The 19,059-nt window shown below is 39.9% G+C and overlaps 1 protein-coding gene across 1 annotated transcript in view; it reads right to left on the reverse strand.

The window, feature by feature from the left end:
• The window catches only part of LOC136884797 (tachykinin-like peptides receptor 86C), a 238,896-nt gene extending 221,365 nt beyond the window's left edge, over nucleotides 1-17,531 (reverse strand). The window contains exon 1 of the mRNA XM_068230031.1: nucleotides 17,249-17,531. Within this exon, the coding sequence (XP_068086132.1) occupies nucleotides 17,249-17,531 (283 nt within the window). The remainder of the gene's footprint in view (nucleotides 1-17,248) is intronic.
• Between the last annotated feature and the right edge of the window lie 1,528 nt (nucleotides 17,532-19,059).

Consider the following 19,059-nt stretch of genomic DNA (forward strand, 5'->3'; position numbering starts at 1 on the left):
AGCGGGGTATATTTTTCTGGTAACTCCGTGTTTGTTTTTTGCGCATTTCTATCCTTATTTAATTTTCCAATAGGCCGCGATGGTGGGATCCAGTTGTTTATTTGTTTTCCTTTCTGATTGTACTTTTACCGTATATTTGTAGGACGCAAGCGTATGTGAATTATTTATATTTTATTGTTGTAAATAGATCAGTGCAGCTAGGCTAGTTTGTTTTGATTTCTGTGTTCACTTCGGAGCAGTGTTTCTCCGTTAATTAAAGTAATGATGTAAATACCATTTCAGATGTTAGGTTTATTGGGTCATCGAATTATGTCACGGTCGAAATAGTGGTGGTATGCTCATACCAGGCACATAAGTAATTACCAAACTTTCTTTTAAAATCCACTACATTTTTATTTTGGAATGAAGCGATCTTTAAATGAACCAATTGTATAAAACTGCCGCAATAAATGGTAAATAAGATGGTATCTGCCTCCATCTAGTGGTGATACCACAAATATGAATTAATGATGAAATGCAGTTAGCGGCAAAGTCAATAGAAATTTTAATGTACAAGGATCGCTATCATTCGATAATGTTAACATCAGGCACTTGGCCTAAATTTCTGCTTATATTTTAGGAAGTCCAGTCTATCACAGACACGTAAATGAAGAGCAAAATTTAAATGAGTGGTTGGATACACTCAGAGTGATGTGTCAATATTTGATTTTGTTTAACCAGGAGGTATTTGAATAAGACGATGGTCATGTAGGAAATGAAGTGATGTTCATGGTTGTTTTGTTCTGTTTTCTAAGAACTATTTCCTTAAGTGATACACTTGCTTAATGCAGTCCAAGATTATGTAAATTTGGGTATTTTTCCCAAATGAGCCATGTGATAAACATTTATAACTCTTATAAGTCAGTGGATTGATCGACGTAACAGAATTTAATTTACTTTGTTGTGAGTCAACTATGTTAAATTTATTAATTTGAATATTTGAGAGATATTTTCTCCGTAATGTATTTTTGTATTTCAAGAAGGTGGTTTTTCTGACCAGAGTTTAACGGAGTCATTTTATTAACTTGAAGACAGTGTCAAGATAGTCTGGCGTATATTTAATTAAGATGTTTGACCTTCAGTCAGTTTATTCAGGCAGTTATGATTATTTTGGAAGGCAGACCTTCAATCTTTAATATTTTATTAGTCATTTATTTTCATTTAGTTTACACTTTTCACTAGTTCAATTTACGTTCAGCATTTTATTTGAATAAATTAGTCTTTTATTTTAAACTTTAATTCAGTCTTGGGTACCGTCATTTTAGTTAGTTTACCCCCTTCTTTTCATTCCCTCACTCCTCAATCAGCGGGTGGCCTCACCGGGGATATCGAACGGGCACGACTGAGAATGAAGAGTCTACATGCAGCGGTGAGTATGTGTTATATGTCATTTATTACAGGAGCAGCCGGCGCATAGAAGAGAGAAGAGATCACCGCATTTGGTGCCTTAGAAGGGCACAGGGGCCGGAGTGAGGAGTGAAAAGCGTGGCGCCCACCTTTAGGGGCTAGATTTGCTTATCCCCGGGACTTTGCACTTTACATTTATTTATTTTGTACCCAGACTAACAGCCATGAACATAGATTTACTGAGTGTTGATAAATATGAATGCTGTGATAGTACTGTTTGACAAGTAGTGGTATTAATTATAAATGATATGTTTTGTATAATTTTATCCAAATTTAGGATAAAATTGTTTTGTATTGGTGATTACTGTGTCTTGCATGTGATGGAAGTATGTTGGGGAACCTGAAGGTCTCAGTCGTATTCTCTCAGCATATAAAATGTCGATTAGCCAGGAGCAGTGGGACAGGTTGATTAAAACCATTAACGATTTAAGTGTAACAACTAGTGAGTTGAAATCAAGTCAGGCCGAACTGTCGAATAAGATAGAAACTAGCCAAACAGAATTAGCTATGGAATTTAAAACCAGTCAGGATGAGTTGAAATCAAGTCAGGCCGAACTATCGAATAAGATCGAAAGCAGCCAGGCAGAATTAGCTACTGAACTTATAAACAAGGTAGAAAGTAGCCAAACAGGATTAGCTGACGAATTTAAATCCAGCCAGGTAGAACTTGTAAATAAGATTGAGAGTAGCCAAGCCGAACTTGCGAATAAAGTAGAGGCAGTACACGGGCAGGTCTTGGAAGAATTTAAACAGTATGAAATAAAACTCGAGGAGAAGTTCATAAAAAGTCAGGTCGAATTGAAAAAAGAGTTACGGGAAAACCAGGATAAACTCATGCAGGCGTGTAATGCAAACAGGCAAGAGACGATGGAAGAAATAAAGAAGTTAGCCGATGCACAAATACAAATACAAGAGCAGTTAGACAGCCACAGCGCGACTGTTGAGGAAAGCATGAGGGAAACCAGGGAAATGGTGCAAGATCAAGGCAAGGACTTAGCTCGAGGTATGATACTCTTGGAGGAGCGGATAGATAAAATTGAGGACGAGAATAGGAAAGAAATGGATAGAGTATGCGTACAGATCGGAGAGACGCAGGAGAAAACGAGCCACGAAATCATGACCTTAAAGTCGGAGACCCAGGATATTACCAAGAGGTTAACCGAACTGTCAGAAAAGATCGCAGAAACTGAGGGTGCGATTACACTCAGCGAGCAGTCAGTAAGACAGGAAGTTAACGAGGTCATAGAGGGAAAAATCCAGGCAATTAAGACCCAGAGCGAAAACTTGTCGACCTTGGTCAAAATGCTAGTCGACAGACAAGCCGAGTCCCAGGTAGCCAGAGAGATTAGGATACAGCCGCAGCACGAGCCGACACAGACCGAGCCGATAACCCAAATATTTAACATGGAGAGGACAATGCCCGAAAGTACGCAAAGAACTGAAGCTTCCACGCAAATCATAAACATCGTGCGTACGAGTGACGATCAGCCGAAGAAATTCAGTGGAACGTCACAAATAACACCAAAAGTCTATCTTAGGGAGTTGAAACAGTATTTCCAAGACATTAAAGCCCCTGAAGAAAAGAAACTACGCATAGTAGAAAAATATCTCGAAGGACAGGCGAAGACCTGGTACTACGGTTTCGTAGATACTTTTAAGACGTTCGCAGATTTCGAGAAGGCTTTTCTCGAAAGGTACTGGTCCTTATCCACACAACAAGCACTCCGAATGGACTTGTACACTCGCAAGTACATGTCGACACAGCCCACACGATACTTAGACTTCTTTCTAACACAGCTCGTCAAACTGAGACAGTTAGATTCTCCAGTATCTGACGCAGAGATCGTTCAGACGATAATCAAACAATTTCCGTCGGAAGTGCAGAGAATGCTCATTACAGCGAGGGTCGATGATCCAACCCAAGTTGAGGCTATTCTAAGGGAGCTAGACGCTACATCCACTAATAATGTACCGCAGAGAGTGACCAGGCAAACGCAGGAACATAGGGCTTACCTAGCTAATGCCACCAATGAAAATGTACGAGGCAATGCGCAGGTAAACGGCCCGAATTCAGGTGTTGTATTGCGGCGAGAGACGAACACGAGACGCCAGGAGGAAGAAAGCCAACGTCCGTGGTTTAGAAAACCTAACTACTCAGACAGGCGACCGCGCTACCAAGACAGGCAGCCGTACCAAAGGAGGTACCTCTCACGTGACAGAAGGCGATGGGAAGAGCGAGGAAGAGACAGGCCTTACTATCGCGATCCTGAAAGGAGATGGAATGAGAGAAGGAATTACCAGCGAGAGAGGAACTCGGACCCGAGGTATCAAGAGGGGCGCCGATACATCAATGACCTGAGTAACAAACAGCAGCGCGATCAGTGGAAGCAGGCGATCGAATCCCAAGACATGAACCCGGACATCACGGGGGCCGAAAGCCTCGAGTTCCAGCAAACAAGAAGGAGAGGAAGCGAGGACCGCAGACCACTCAATCCGAACGCACCGACGTACGAGGGGACCGGTGCTAGGAAAAAAAAAACTTCAATTTCGAATTAGTAGCTCCAGTAGACACTGACTCAGCCACAAATTTTACCATTGAGAATGAAGAGTGGGAAGTAGCGAAGGTGGATTCATGGATAGCGCAGCCTGAGGACTTATTAAGTGATGAATTCAAGCAGGAGAGCCCACAAATTTTACCTCTACCTGTGATTAAAGTCAAAATTAATGAAACAAGCATTTTAGGACTTTTAGATACTGGTGCGAGTATCAGCATTATTTCGAGGAATCTGTTTAATGATTTGAAAGAGAGAATGAGCCTACCTGAGATCCCGGTCTCGACAGTAAAAATAAAAGGGATCGTCCCAGACAGGGTGACTACCTGTAAGTCCCAGACATACCTGGAAATGACAATAGGGAGCTCAACCTACAGTCATACATTCATCATAATGGCTAGAGTTAACTATAACGTAATTCTTGGAGCTGATTTTCTAAGGGATACACATGCCGTCATTGACCTTGCAGGGGGCGTGGTGAGATTCCGAAGGAATGGAGGACATGACAAGGTGGCAATAAATCCGGAAACTGATGAGGACGAAGCAGATGACAGTACTGACGGAGACTTCCACGATATCTTAGGAGCCGAGCATGCGGATGAACAGTTAAATATTTTGGACCATGAGGGGATTTTTACCGACATTTTTATGGTTGATACTGCAGAAGATATTGAAAATTTAATCAATGACAAGGTTGCAGAGTTTAAAGGAACGAAAGCACAAAAAGATCAATTAAGAGCCTTCTTAATTGAACATCAGGCCGTGTTCGATTCCAAAGTAGGCCTTATCCCTAATTTTACATATGTTTTCAATGTTTTGGACTGGGAACCATACAAACGTAAGCCGTATCCAGTGCCGGAGAAATACCACGAGGAGGTCAAACAAATTATCAAACAAATGGAAGAAAACGGGATTATCTCGAAGCGACCTACCCCGTACGTGAACAGCCTTGTCATAGTGAAGAAAGCCGACAATTCCCTGAGGCTGTGCCTCGACGCTCGTCAATTAAACTCCAAATTAATCCCGAAGAATGATCAAGCCATGCCTATTAAGGACGCAATTCGTCGATTTAGAGACATGGAAGTTTTCACAGGTGTAGACCTGACCAGTTCTTTTCACCATATCCTTCTGCATGATAAGTCGAAGTTACTAACAGGGTTTATGTTTGATCAACAGACCTATGTCTTTGAAAGACTTCCGTTCGGGACGCGCAACTCTTCCAGCGCTCTCATACGGGCACTTGACAGGAACCTAACAGACGAAGTCAAAGCAGTCACTACTTTGTACATCGATGACATGATAATTGGAACTAAAACCTTTGAAGAAAACCTCCAAAATTTAAGTAAACTGTTTAAAAACCTTATAGAAACTGGATTCAAGGTGAATATCAAGAAATCACACTTCTGTCAGCCGGAAATCCTATTCCTAGGACACGTGATAGACGGCAAGGGAATCCGACCAAATCCGGTAAAGTTAGAAGCGATAAGTAACTTCCCTAGGCCTACCAAGGTGAAACATATCCGACAATTCCTTGGTATGTGTCAATTCTTTAGAGAACACTGTAAAAATTTCACCGAAGTCGTAGCACCACTACAAGACCTGCTATGTAAAAATAACAGATGGAAATGGACACAGGAAGCAGAGACGGCGTTCTCAAGTACCAAAGAACTGTTAGCCAGGAGCATACAATTAGCGTATCCTGATTTCAACAGACCATTTATCCTTCAGACAGACGCATCTAAAGTGGGCATAGGTGCAGTCTTATTCCAGGAACAGGACAATGAGTGTATAACCAAGGACTATTTAGGCTTTTATAGTAGAAAATTGAGGTCGCACGAACGGAACTACACCACTACAGAGCTGGAAATGCTAGCCATAGTCCAAGCCCTACAGCACTGGCGGAAAGTTATTTATGGGTTTCCACTCGTCATAAGAACTGACCATAAAGCTTTAACGTTCATGTTAAAATCAGCTGTTTCATCTGACAGAATTACTAGATGGTCACTGTTCGTGCAGCAATTTAATTTTACCATTGAACACTGTACCGGCAAGGCAAACATTCTAGCAGACGCCTTAAGTAGGAACCCAAATAAACGTGAAGAGCAGGTAAATTATGTGGACTTAACCCAGGAAGACCGAAATGTACTGCTCCGACTGAGCCAGTTACCAACCTTTCAACAGGCTGATCCAATCTTACAGCCGATTATCCAGTATTTCCAAGGAGCAATTCAACAAGGAGACCCTCGTTATGACGAAATTCACAAGGCCGCACAAGAATACAGGTTGTTAAATAATCAATTGTTGAAATATGCAGATAAGGATCATACTAAATTAAAGATTGTCGTCCCGAAAGAATTACAGGAAGAGCTAATATGGCATGTACACCGTGTTATTGGGCATGGAGGTATTGATAAGACCGTCGCCACAATTCAGGAAACTTTCACCTGGAAAGACCTAAGGAAAACTGTCAGGGATGCTATAATTACATGCGACACTTGCCAGCGTGTCAAGGCGAACTCCTACCTTTTAAAACAGAAACCAATTCCCATTCTACCGTCAAAGCCCCGTGAGTTATTCGCGATGGATATTTATGGAAAAATCCCGAAATCACGGAGAGGCAACCAATTCATATTAGTCACCATGGATGTATTTTCCAAATTTACAAACCTTTCTCCAATGCAAAAGGCCAATACTAGGTCAGTTTTAAGATGCATTAATAGAGAAATAATTCCGGCCATGGGAAAACCGGAGAAATTATTAACAGATCACGGAACACAGTTCACTTCCGCAGAATTTAAAACAGGTTTAAGGCAATTAGGAATACAGCATGTTCTGAGTTCAACACGTCACCCAGAGTCGAACCCGGCAGAAAGAGTAATGAAAGTCATCGCAAAATTCAGCAGAATTTATATCCCAGAACAACATTGGCGATGGGTCGATATTCTCCCATTGATCACTGACTGCATAAATAATACTGTCCATGAAGCAACAGCGAAAATCCCGGCCACAGTGCATAATGGCTTACAACCAGCCAGGACGTGGAGCCCAGTCGTCAACTGTCCGCCTGAACCCCAATTATCTCCGGAACTATGTACACAGCAGGTACGGGAGCACTTAAGAGAGCAAGCTGACCGCAGGCTGAGGAGAGTTCGTAGAAAAAAATACCGCAAGCCATTAAGGGAAGGTGAAATGGTATTGATCCGTAGACCAGCCATCTCCGATCCTGAAAGGAAGTATTACGCAAAATTCGCACCATTGTACATCGGGCCTTACCGCATTGTCCAGGATCTGCAAAACAATGCATATAGAATAAGAAGTTTAGATGGAGAAAATGAAATGATCATGAATGCGGCAAATCTTAAAGAATACAGAATAGCACCAGGCGCAGCTCAAGTGAACCTCGTGGAAAAACCAAGGAGCTCAAACGCAGGAGAAGACGCAAGTTCCGGCACGGAAGGAGAAGATGATGAGGATGACCCATGTACCGAAGCAGAAGAAGAAGATGATGATGATGACCCGTGTACCGAAGCAGAAGAAGAAAATGACCAGGAAACCCTATCAACGAACCCAGGAGACGACAGTCATTTCGAGATTGAGACAGATCAACAGACAGAAGAGAATTGTCCGGAATGCGAACAGAGCTCAGCCGAGATACTAGCAGTCATGAAACAGATTGCAGATGACCTCGAGAAAGAGAACAAACTTTTAGAGAGAGAAATCAGAGGAAAACTCAGACATAAGCAGAGGTATACTTCGTAGTTAGGAGTATACATTCGCTTATGGCTGCAAGTATGTCTAGAATATCATTGGTTGAATCGAGAAATCTTCCACTATCGCGTAAGATTTCTAACGGCGTAAGGGGGCATTGCACCCATAAGCGAATTTGCCTAATTTAATTCATAATTAAATTGAATATTTCACATATGAGATACCACAGTGAGGCTGTGAAACTAGCAGTCACAAAGGAAATTTCTGGCGCCAGCCTGACGGCGAGAGAATCCATGGAACTTTTCTCTAGACACGACCAGATTGTAAACCACCCTTCAAATAAATTTTATGACACCGCCTGGGAGTGGTCACTTGCTGTCCGCTCTCACAAGAAAAGCACGCGGTGAAGCCTGACCTATTTAGCTAGGACAATAGAGGACCAACGACTGTAACCGCCAATTCGTGGGAAGAAGCGGATGCACCACGTTTGGAAGAGCGCGAAAGTCTCAGCCAATCAGAATATTCTAAATTTGAATGAGCTGTCATACCGGGAGATCTACTAACAGTATCTCGTGATCTGAAGCCCGAGGTGGTAGTGAAAAACAGTGTCCTAACTGCTTTATAATATTTGGTGAATTATCAGTGTCAATCCGTGGTTAATCAGTGCCTAATTAATAAAATTCAACTTCAAACGGAGGAGGAATGGGACCCGGAATGAGGAGTCAGCATGGCGGAACGAGGCCATCCCCCGGAAGAAAATAACACCAGGGACGCGCATCATCGTGTGGATTATCCTATGATCATCTCCCACGGCGCAATATCACATGTGAGTCGGACAGAATTTAGGAAGTTTTGAGTACAAATTGTGAAAACCATAACCTACGGATGTACGAGAAAGCGCTCCCAAGGACTAGATCATTACGCCACATCCCTTCCACGGAACTATTTTCCAGGTGGTGGGAGAAATTTTTATAAAAACCCAGCGACCACAGGGTCGAACTCTCAGTGTGAATCAACTCTCAGTTACTCTCAGTTACTTCTCAGTGTGAATCAACTCTCAGATACTCTCAGTTACTTCTCAGTGTTTTTTTTTTGAGTCTTACTCAGTCATTCCAAGTTCGCAGTCGTTCTCAGTGTTTCTAGTTCTCAGTTATTGTCTTGAGTACTTTTAGTGATACTTCAGTATTCTCAGTGAATCTACGTTTTGACAGAGTGACAGAGTGTGTCAGCATATGCATTTTTAGTCAGTTTTATTTTGGCTGGTAAGGAAGCGATTAGACACTTGGAGGCATTTTTAGAAAGCCTGGTATTATTTACTTGGGAGACTATGCATTTCAGGAAATGAACACTTTCACAGACATTTTACTGTAAAGGCAGGGAGTGCAGGCAAGAATTACACTCTAAACTTAAATGAGCTCACATTACTAGTCGAGGGAAACAAGTCCATGTTTTCCAGCATAGACATAACAACATTTCTAACCAGCGGGGAGCGTTATTTGTGAGATCAGTATAAAATTTTCTCCACAACAGAAACGATATTTAGCTTGTTTCTACCATTCAATAAACTGTTTGGCAAGCGAGATGTTATGGGCAGAAACTAGTAAGACAGCCGGGAAGGTGTTTGACTTTCTTCAATGCAGACCGCAATAGCAAAAACTTGACGGAACAGTTATGCCCCGGTAGGGTTAATGTACTATAAGCTGTAAGGTAAACAAAGCTGAGGGATCGGCGACCAGGCCACCAGGTGATCTTGCAGGTAGATAGCGAGGAGACCATCCGTCTACACAACAGGCAGTGGCATTTCTTCTAAACTTTCACTGGAGTGAGAGAAATACGAGTGTTTTATGCTAAGAATAATCGTGTGTCACGGCATGGCAAGAATGTGTCAAATTTGCGTGTGTATAAATTTGGAATACCACATCAGCTTGAAGATGGAATTCTAATTTCACCATGACGGGGGCCGGTGGGTGAACCGACCTGCTTCCTCCAACATCAGGTATGAGCATCATTATAATGTAAATAATATGTAGGACCGTGGCAAAATCGATGATCAGTGTAGTTTAGAGTACTAAGTAGGGTTGTAAATAATTCACAGTTTTATAATTCTGATAATAATAATAATAATAATAATAATAATAATCATAATAATAATAATAATAATAATAATAATAATGTTTCGGTTGCACTTTCAGATAGGCTTATTTTGTGCGCTTTGTCTAAGTAGATGTTTGTTTGCGTGTATTTTATGGTTGATTTCTGTAGTATGTCATTCTGACAGTTAGGCAGCTATGATTTTGATCTACGAGTGTAATGTCAGTTTATTATTATTATTTCATCATGATTTTAGATCGATGGCTTTGAACCATGTTTTGTTGGAGTTTTGATCGTGTGGACGCCACCGCGGTGATTTCAAGGTTTATTTTTTTCACCATTTTGCGCATTTCAGTTTGTTTTATGTTGCGGAATCATCCTTCAGATGAGCGTTTTCGATTTGTTTTTATCCCGCGTATTTTTGCGACGATTTTTGGGTAGACGCGAATATTTATTTCTGTAGTTGCGGTTGCGCACGTTTCAACATTTGTGTTTTGAGAGGCAATCTCGTCACTTGTTTTTTTTATATATAGTAACTATGAGCGCCATTGATGAGTCAGCTCTGTGATTTTTGTGATGTGTTAACAGTGAATGATCGAGAGATTCGAGCTAGATGATGAATATCCCTGATGATCTACGTTGATGATGGAAATATGATATTTGAACCATGTCTTGAATTTACATAAGAAGTCGTAATGTGCACGACAGATATTTTTGCCCGCCGGATACGAGCGAGGCTGTACTGTGAGAATATGAATAATAATGACGTCGCGAATAAATGAATGAATAAGAATTGTGGAATGAAGAATTTAACCACGTGCGTTAAATGTGTTACGACATGAGTTATGATACTACAGGCAGGAGCCTGTATTTGTTTAAATAATTCCAGGGAGAATAGAGGCTCGACAAATAATGCTAGCCAGAGTACAATGTGAACAGAGAGACGAGTCAATGTGTTTTGAATATTTATGTAGAATCACGGATTGACGTGAAATAACAGTAATTTTTCCATCAAGGTTAAATAATTTTATGTCCAGACATTTGTCGTCTGAAATTTGGGATTGCCGTCAAATTCGCAATATTTTGCTATTCGCAGCGGGGTATATTTTTCTGGTAACTCCGTGTTTGTTTTTTGCGCATTTCTATCCTTATTTAATTTTCCAATAGGCCGCGATGGTGGGATCCAGTTGTTTATTTGTTTTCCTTTCTGATTGTACTTTTACCGTATATTTGTAGGACGCAAGCGTATGTGAATTATTTATATTTTATTGTTGTAAATAGATCAGTGCAGCTAGGCTAGTTTGTTTTGATTTCTGTGTTCACTTCGGAGCAGTGTTTCTCCGTTAATTAAAGTAATGATGTAAATACCATTTCAGATGTTAGGTTTATTGGGTCATCGAATTATGTCACGGTCGAAATAGTGGTGGTATGCTCATACCAGGCACATAAGTAATTACCAAACTTTCTTTTAAAATCCACTACATTTTTATTTTGGAATGAAGCGATCTTTAAATGAACCAATTGTATAAAACTGCCGCAATAAATGGTAAATAAGATGGTATCTGCCTCCATCTAGTGGTGATACCACAAATATGAATTAATGATGAAATGCAGTTAGCGGCAAAGTCAATAGAAATTTTAATGTACAAGGATCGCTATCATTCGATAATGTTAACATCAGGCACTTGGCCTAAATTTCTGCTTATATTTTAGGAAGTCCAGTCTATCACAGACACGTAAATGAAGAGCAAAATTTAAATGAGTGGTTGGATACACTCAGAGTGATGTGTCAATATTTGATTTTGTTTAACCAGGAGGTATTTGAATAAGACGATGGTCATGTAGGAAATGAAGTGATGTTCATGGTTGTTTTGTTCTGTTTTCTAAGAACTATTTCCTTAAGTGATACACTTGCTTAATGCAGTCCAAGATTATGTAAATTTGGGTATTTTTCCCAAATGAGCCATGTGATAAACATTTATAACTCTTATAAGTCAGTGGATTGATCGACGTAACAGAATTTAATTTACTTTGTTGTGAGTCAACTATGTTAAATTTATTAATTTGAATATTTGAGAGATATTTTCTCCGTAATGTATTTTTGTATTTCAAGAAGGTGGTTTTTCTGACCAGAGTTTAACGGAGTCATTTTATTAACTTGAAGACAGTGTCAAGATAGTCTGGCGTATATTTAATTAAGATGTTTGACCTTCAGTCAGTTTATTCAGGCAGTTATGATTATTTTGGAAGGCAGACCTTCAATCTTTAATATTTTATTAGTCATTTATTTTCATTTAGTTTACACTTTTCACTAGTTCAATTTACGTTCAGCATTTTATTTGAATAAATTAGTCTTTTATTTTAAACTTTAATTCAGTCTTGGGTACCGTCATTTTAGTTAGTTTACCCCCTTCTTTTCATTCCCTCACTCCTCAATCAGCGGGTGGCCTCACCGGGGATATCGAACGGGCACGACTGAGAATGAAGAGTCTACATGCAGCGGTGAGTATGTGTTATATGTCATTTATTACAGGAGCAGCCGGCGCATAGAAGAGAGAAGAGATCACCGCATTTGGTGCCTTAGAAGGGCACAATACTAAGAGTCTTTACATTTTAGGGAAAAGTTACATGGTGGAAAAGCTTCGGACCCGCCCCGAGAGTTAAACTGCTGAGCTAGCAAGAAACGAAGTTATTATACGGCCATTACCTAGTTGTTGAACGGCTGTCCGAAGAAAGAGGCGCTTCCCGCCCCCTGCTATGTACTTTACACACTGAAAGATGGTAGAGAAGTGGCGCAGAGACCCTAAAATCAGCAGTTTATATACTCTCGCGGAAAGTTCGAGGCGTTTCAGGAAAGAAAACACCCACCCACAATCATTTATTGGTTAGGGTTAAGCAGCATATCCAATTTGAAGAAGAAACCCCTTATTGGTCGTAAATTAATTAACGAAATTCGGGATTGGCTAAATTCAAAACAAGGGTAAAGAAAGGGGAATACAGCCAACTTAAACAATACCAGAAAGAAATTTAACAAGAAACAAACTTTTGAAATAAAAATTTCTCCAAAAAACAGTTCTTTCACCTTGCACTAGGGTGCACTATTGTAGTTCTTCAGTAGTGTCCTCTAGAAGAGAAAGTTCACACTTCTTACTACAAGCAAAACAAAAATACGTCGAAAACGACCCAGTTCAGAAACTTCAAAATTTCCAAGTAGTGACATCTTCTGGGTAACTTGAAAATTAATACATTAGATAAAGTTCGGACTTCCTCCAGCAGAGGATTTTCAACTGGCGCAAAGTTTGAATTAGCGGCGTGGAGGTGTACCGCCCGGTACAATTATTATTATTATTATTATTATTATTATTATTATTATTATTATTATTATCGTCACCTGCCATTCAACGGCCCCTATATGGAAGTCAACGAATTATATCTGCATCTCAGAAAGACATGTTGAACATCTTGCCCTATATACCTCGATTTCATTATCACTTCTTCAATAATAATCTCCAAGTTGAAATTAACAGGGTCAACTGATATTGCAAACAACACAGACGATCACAATTATGAATTTGTGTACCCTAATTGAGTTGGATTTTGCTAATAATGGTTGTGTGGAAGAAGTGCCAAAAATCCTTTTTATATCAAATGTGTTACAAGCACAATTAATGGTCTGACTATGATATCTGTTACAAAGTAAATATACCATTTCAATACACTGCTCAAATTGTAATTTTTGTTTCACCCAACAAATAAAAATTCACAGCCCGACTCAAGCAAGTCCATTTTAATTTTTACAAACTTAAATTTTTTACAAGGGTTAATAACTTGTCATTTCATATGTATGCCAAGATCGAAGTTAGAAAATACCCTAGCTGTTAGCATTTTCTAAAATTAATTTTAATTTCCAGGAATTAATTATAAGCCAGAAAGTTTAGGACTTAATTTCTCTAAACTATCCCAGTCGAACTTGGTTCAGTATGGTTGTGAGCTCCTCAAGTATGACAGTATACTTCTATATGATTGATTTGTGTGCACATATTCTTGAATCGATTATCTTTCTAAAATGAACGTACAATGGCATTGGCCCTAGTGGAATATATTGTGGTTTTTGAAGATTAGTGGAGTTTTCCAATAACGTCGCGAAGGGCAAAAAATGTAATAAATAAAGCCCGGATTTTCATGCGGTAATAGGTTAGATTGCAAAACTAATTTGGTTAGTAGGAAATGCCGGCCACCCGCTGTTCCATAATGTAGAAAGAGTAACATAAATTACAGGGGTTCTGATGGGCCCCTAACGTTTATGCAAACCCCATAGCATAATCGTTGTGAAGGTAGACTATACTTGCTTTTCGCTTCAGTAAGTTTGCATTCTAACCTATTACTGCATAAAATTCCGGGCTCTAGTAATAAATTACAACACGCGTAGATGAGGTATGAGAGTAGGAATAACTTCTAGCCTTATGAAGCTAGATTATGTCTGTTTGCAATAGTGATTGGCAGTTTGGGATAGGGTCTCGAGATTTCTCGAGAATAGCGCAAGCACTGTTTCTCGCGAGAAATTTCGAGAGATCCCGAGAGTATTGTCCTCGCACTATGCGACGAGCAGCGTGTAGTATGTCTAAAGGTAGGCGGAGCTGAATATTGTTTGTGCCGAGTATATAAATAGCCAACCACGGTTCTCCGTTCAGTAAATACGTGTCAACAAGCGACTAGACTGTTCATTTCTACCGAGGTCTGTTATTGACTCATTGTAACATAATTATAAACGATACACATTCTGGCATTATATGCAGCAGTAAGTACACGACTAAGTAAGCTAAGTATAGAAACGGACGGCTACTGTAGGCGTACATCGTTATCACTAGAGCCCGGAATTTTATGCACTATTAGGTTAGAATGCAAACTTACTGAAGCGAAAAGCAAGTATAGTCTACCTTCACAACGACTATGCTATGGGGTTAGCATACACATTAGGGGCACGGCCCTTCAGAACACCTAAAATTTATGTTACTTTTTCTGCATTATGGAAGAGTGGGTGGCCGGCATTTCCTACTAACCAAATTAGTTTGCAATCTAACCTATTACCTCGTGAAAATCCGGGCTTCAGTTATCACTCATAAGTTAGCATACCCCACATTCAATATCAATTTGACAAGTGCATGTTTTTGCCGGCATTATGGTGACGAAGGAAATAATTCCTTACAATGTTATAGAATATTCGCGTCATAATTAGCACTTTGTTATATGACGGTACAATGTGTAATTGTATCTAATTGTACGCGACAGCTTTAAGACGGTGTCCGAAACGCAACGTAAGTCGTGGACGTGGGATTATTTTGAAAAGCATAGCACAGTCCGCTGTGTGTGTATAATTCTGGGATGATCTGGCACTTAAAAACACATAATACAGAGTGGTCCAGAAAAATGTAGACACTCTTTTATAGTGAATATCAATGGTACAAAATGGCATACCATTACAATTCTTGCACGGGGGGTAGGTTTTTTGTGTGTTCAAAGTGACCCCCCATTAGCAGATAAACAAAATCGATGCTGCTAAATATATGACCGAAATACGGTTGTCAGTGTTGTCGTCGTGATAGCTGCACAGGACGCCTCGATGGCTTCTCGTAGCTCGTTCAGTGTAGCAGGCTTCTGTCGATAAACTTCATTTTTCAAGAGGAGTAAGGTCTGGAGACCGTGGTGGGTACTCATCAGCTCCTCCTCGACCTATCCATCGTCCACGTAGATTTTCATCCAAGATGGTTCTGATATCGCTGTGGTAGTGAGGCGGAGCGCAATCTTGTTGTAGGTAAAATCTTTCATTTTCAAACACCTCTCGGATGACAGGTAAAATCTATGTTTTCAGCATAAAGATACACCTCACCAGTTACAGCACCTTCAAAGAAAAACGTAAGGATTTTCTGGAGCCCAGTACACGCCGTTTTGGCGGCTTACAGTGCCGTTCAATTTAAATTGCGCCTCGTCAGACCAGATAACCATTCCTGTATACCGTTCATCCTCGCGAAGCATGTCTTCAAACCACCCACATCTCCTGGAAAACGTGGGCCAAGATTGTCGCGCCATCTGTTGAGAAAACAAGGGACTACGCTACCATGCAAGAATTACAACGATGTGTCATTTTATTCCAAAGATAGCTGCCTCTGTGGATCCGTGGTAGAGTGTCGGCCTCCGGATCCCAAGATAGCGGGTTCAAACCCGGCAGAGGTAGTCGGATTTTTGACGGGCGGAAAAAAGTCCATTCGACACTCCATGTCGTACGATGTCGGCATGTAAAAGATCTCTGGTGATACATTTGGTATTTACCCGACAAAATTGATTAAATCTCAGCCATAGACGCCCAAGAGAGATCCGGTTTACTCTGTCTGCCATCTAGCGGACCTAGAGTAAAACGGGACGTCGAAATTGACGAGCAGACAGCCAGATGGCGTCAAATCGAAATGTCTGCAAACGGTAGCTGAGGCCATACGATTATTATTATTATTATTATTATTATTATTATTATTATTATTATTATTCCAAAGAGTGTGTACATTTTTTCGCTGGGGGCTTTACGTCGCACTGACACAGATAGGTCTTCTGGCGACGATGGGATAGGAAAGGCCTAGGAGTTGGAAGGAAGCAGCCGTCGCCTTAATTAAGGTACAGCCCCAGCATTTGCCTGGTGTGAAAATGGGAAACAACGGAAAACCATCTTCAGGACTGCCGGTAGTGGGATTCGAACCTACTATCTCCCGGATGCAAGCTCACAGCCGCGCGCCTCTACGCGCATGGCCAACTCGCCCGGTGTGTCTACATTTTTGTGGACCGCTCTGTATCACTGAAGGGGAATCGTCACAGAGAGCAACTCCGGCCTGGTCTGCATCACAAGAAACTATGCTGTCGACAACAAATGAGAGGTACACAGGTAGATTTACATCATACCTATACTAACTTATTAACAAATCATGCAACGTTATTCATCTAACATGCCCACCTCAAATAACTCATGAACCGTTTAAGATACTGACGCTCTGTCTTCCCTTTCGTTAATGGTATTAAGGGGTTCATAGTTGCACATGCAATACTTTTTCAGGCTTTTGACAAAATTTATCAGCACACATGTTTCCATATGAGAACGATATATCACGCAATATCTGCTTAAGCTCGTAGGTACTGGAACGTCGCACAGATCGCAACACAGGAGAACCGTTCTGAAGATTCTCACGATAGTCTCGAGATCTGTGACGTCATTCTCGAGAATCTCGCGATAGAATCTTAAAATCTGTGACATCAGTCTCGAGAGTCTGGAGTGAGAGCATTGCCCATCACTAATTTGCAGTGCTGTAGGACTTTATTGATCTCACCGCAACAGTACACTACAAAAATTCACTGTAGGCAATTATTTTAAACAAGAACAACACTGCATAAATTGATAAAATTCTACTCACCCAGAACAATCCACATAACGATAACATTTCCACCTATTGCTACGACTAGCATGGCGCCGAAAACAATAGTCCAAGCTAACTTCTGCCACCAAGCCAAATCGAAAGGTCTCTGTGTCGGAGGGAAAAGGCAGTCTGAGAGGACATCCCTCCTTGCAGGATCTATCTCGGTGAGAACAATGTTTAACAAGTCTAGGAGCTGACTTTTGTTTCGGATCAAGCCGTCTGTCTCGGCCAGAAGGGCGGTACAATTCAGTAATACTGTGTCGACAATTTCTTCCGTCATAACGGTTCAATCACTTCAAAGACACATCATTGTTTATATTTTTTATATATAAAACGTTCATAATATTCATTTGAGTCCCAATAATCAATTTTAAGTTTAAATCCACTAAACGTATTGCTAAAATAAGCAGTAAGCAACATTGTGGTACAATCGCGTTGTTTTCTAATTTCAAAGCTTCAGCATCCATTCTTGAAATATAATACAAGAACACACATTTCTTGTTTGAAATAATAGAAAATAATTGGAGAGTGGTTTCATTCTGAAACATTCTTTCCTTCACGGTCTTTGAGATACAAGCTTTATAAGACAACTGTTCATATCTAACAAAATTTGACACTTGGAATAGAAATGATTATTTCAACGTATCAAATTTGAATTTTCCCTTGCAATAACTCTCGTCTTGAACTTGTAGATCTTCCCGTCATACCGGATAATGTCTTACAGCATTTCTGAAATTCTCTTTTATTTTATTATTAAATAGTATCCTTCCTTCACAAATAACCGTCGGGAAATAGAACTGTACAATTTGAAATAAACATATAGCACAATCCTATATGCAGTGGTAAAATCTCAAATGTTCCTCTCTTTGCAATTATAACTCTAAGTGCCGTTTTTCCCTATAAAAATAATGAGGTATGATCCTGCTGTTCACCAGTAGATTAAAAAGAGTTACGTATCACTCATCTAATTTTGTGACAATTTGTTGGTCGTGAGAACGTAAAACTAGTCTCCTGTTTCTATTCGGAGAAACCTTTTCTATCAACTGCAATCATTCTTAGAAATTTTATATAGACGTCTATGACAAGATCTATATTTGTATAAAATACCATTTATTTCAATTATCCTGTAATTAATTTTGTGAAATATTTGATGATAGTATCAGAATGTATAAAATGTATTTCTTCATGCTTTACTGTTTCTTTGGTTATTATCTTGATTCTGCAGCCTTAATTTGACATTGCAGTACCATCACTGTTCTCCTCCTGACAGAACTTTTAATTTGGTATTACGTCCGCAGGATTGCGTAATAGAATTCATTACTTGTGAGTTACATAAACAATAATAAACGTTTCAGTATTTTTTCACTAGAACCAATAAATAGAATTGAAAAAATATCCGGATTTATAGTGAGTTGAACACTTCGCATGTAATACAGTTTGATCACTTGTCCTTGTATAACGTTTCTTGAATAGAGAGCTCACAAATCTTGCAGTGCGTGTTCATCGTAGTAAAATTCTTCTGTCCTGAACAGCATCTGTAAGAGAAAAAGCAATTTCATCAGTCCAGAAAATGTTTGTATGTATTTATTTATTTGTTTATGTATGTATGTATGTATGTATGTATGTATGTATGTATGTATGTATGTATGTATGTATGTATGTATGTATGTATTTTCGTAAAACGCACCTGAAACGTGGCTCATATACGTGCAATACGTATGCGATATACAAGTAGCAGAATTAAGAGATAATGCATCATGTTTTGTAAATTGATGTTTTACGAGAGAATAACGTTCATGCATGAACAC

Source organism: Anabrus simplex, chromosome 13 (assembly GCF_040414725.1).
Source record: "Anabrus simplex isolate iqAnaSimp1 chromosome 13, ASM4041472v1, whole genome shotgun sequence".
In the NCBI taxonomy this organism is placed as follows: Eukaryota; Metazoa; Arthropoda; class Insecta; order Orthoptera; family Tettigoniidae; genus Anabrus; species Anabrus simplex.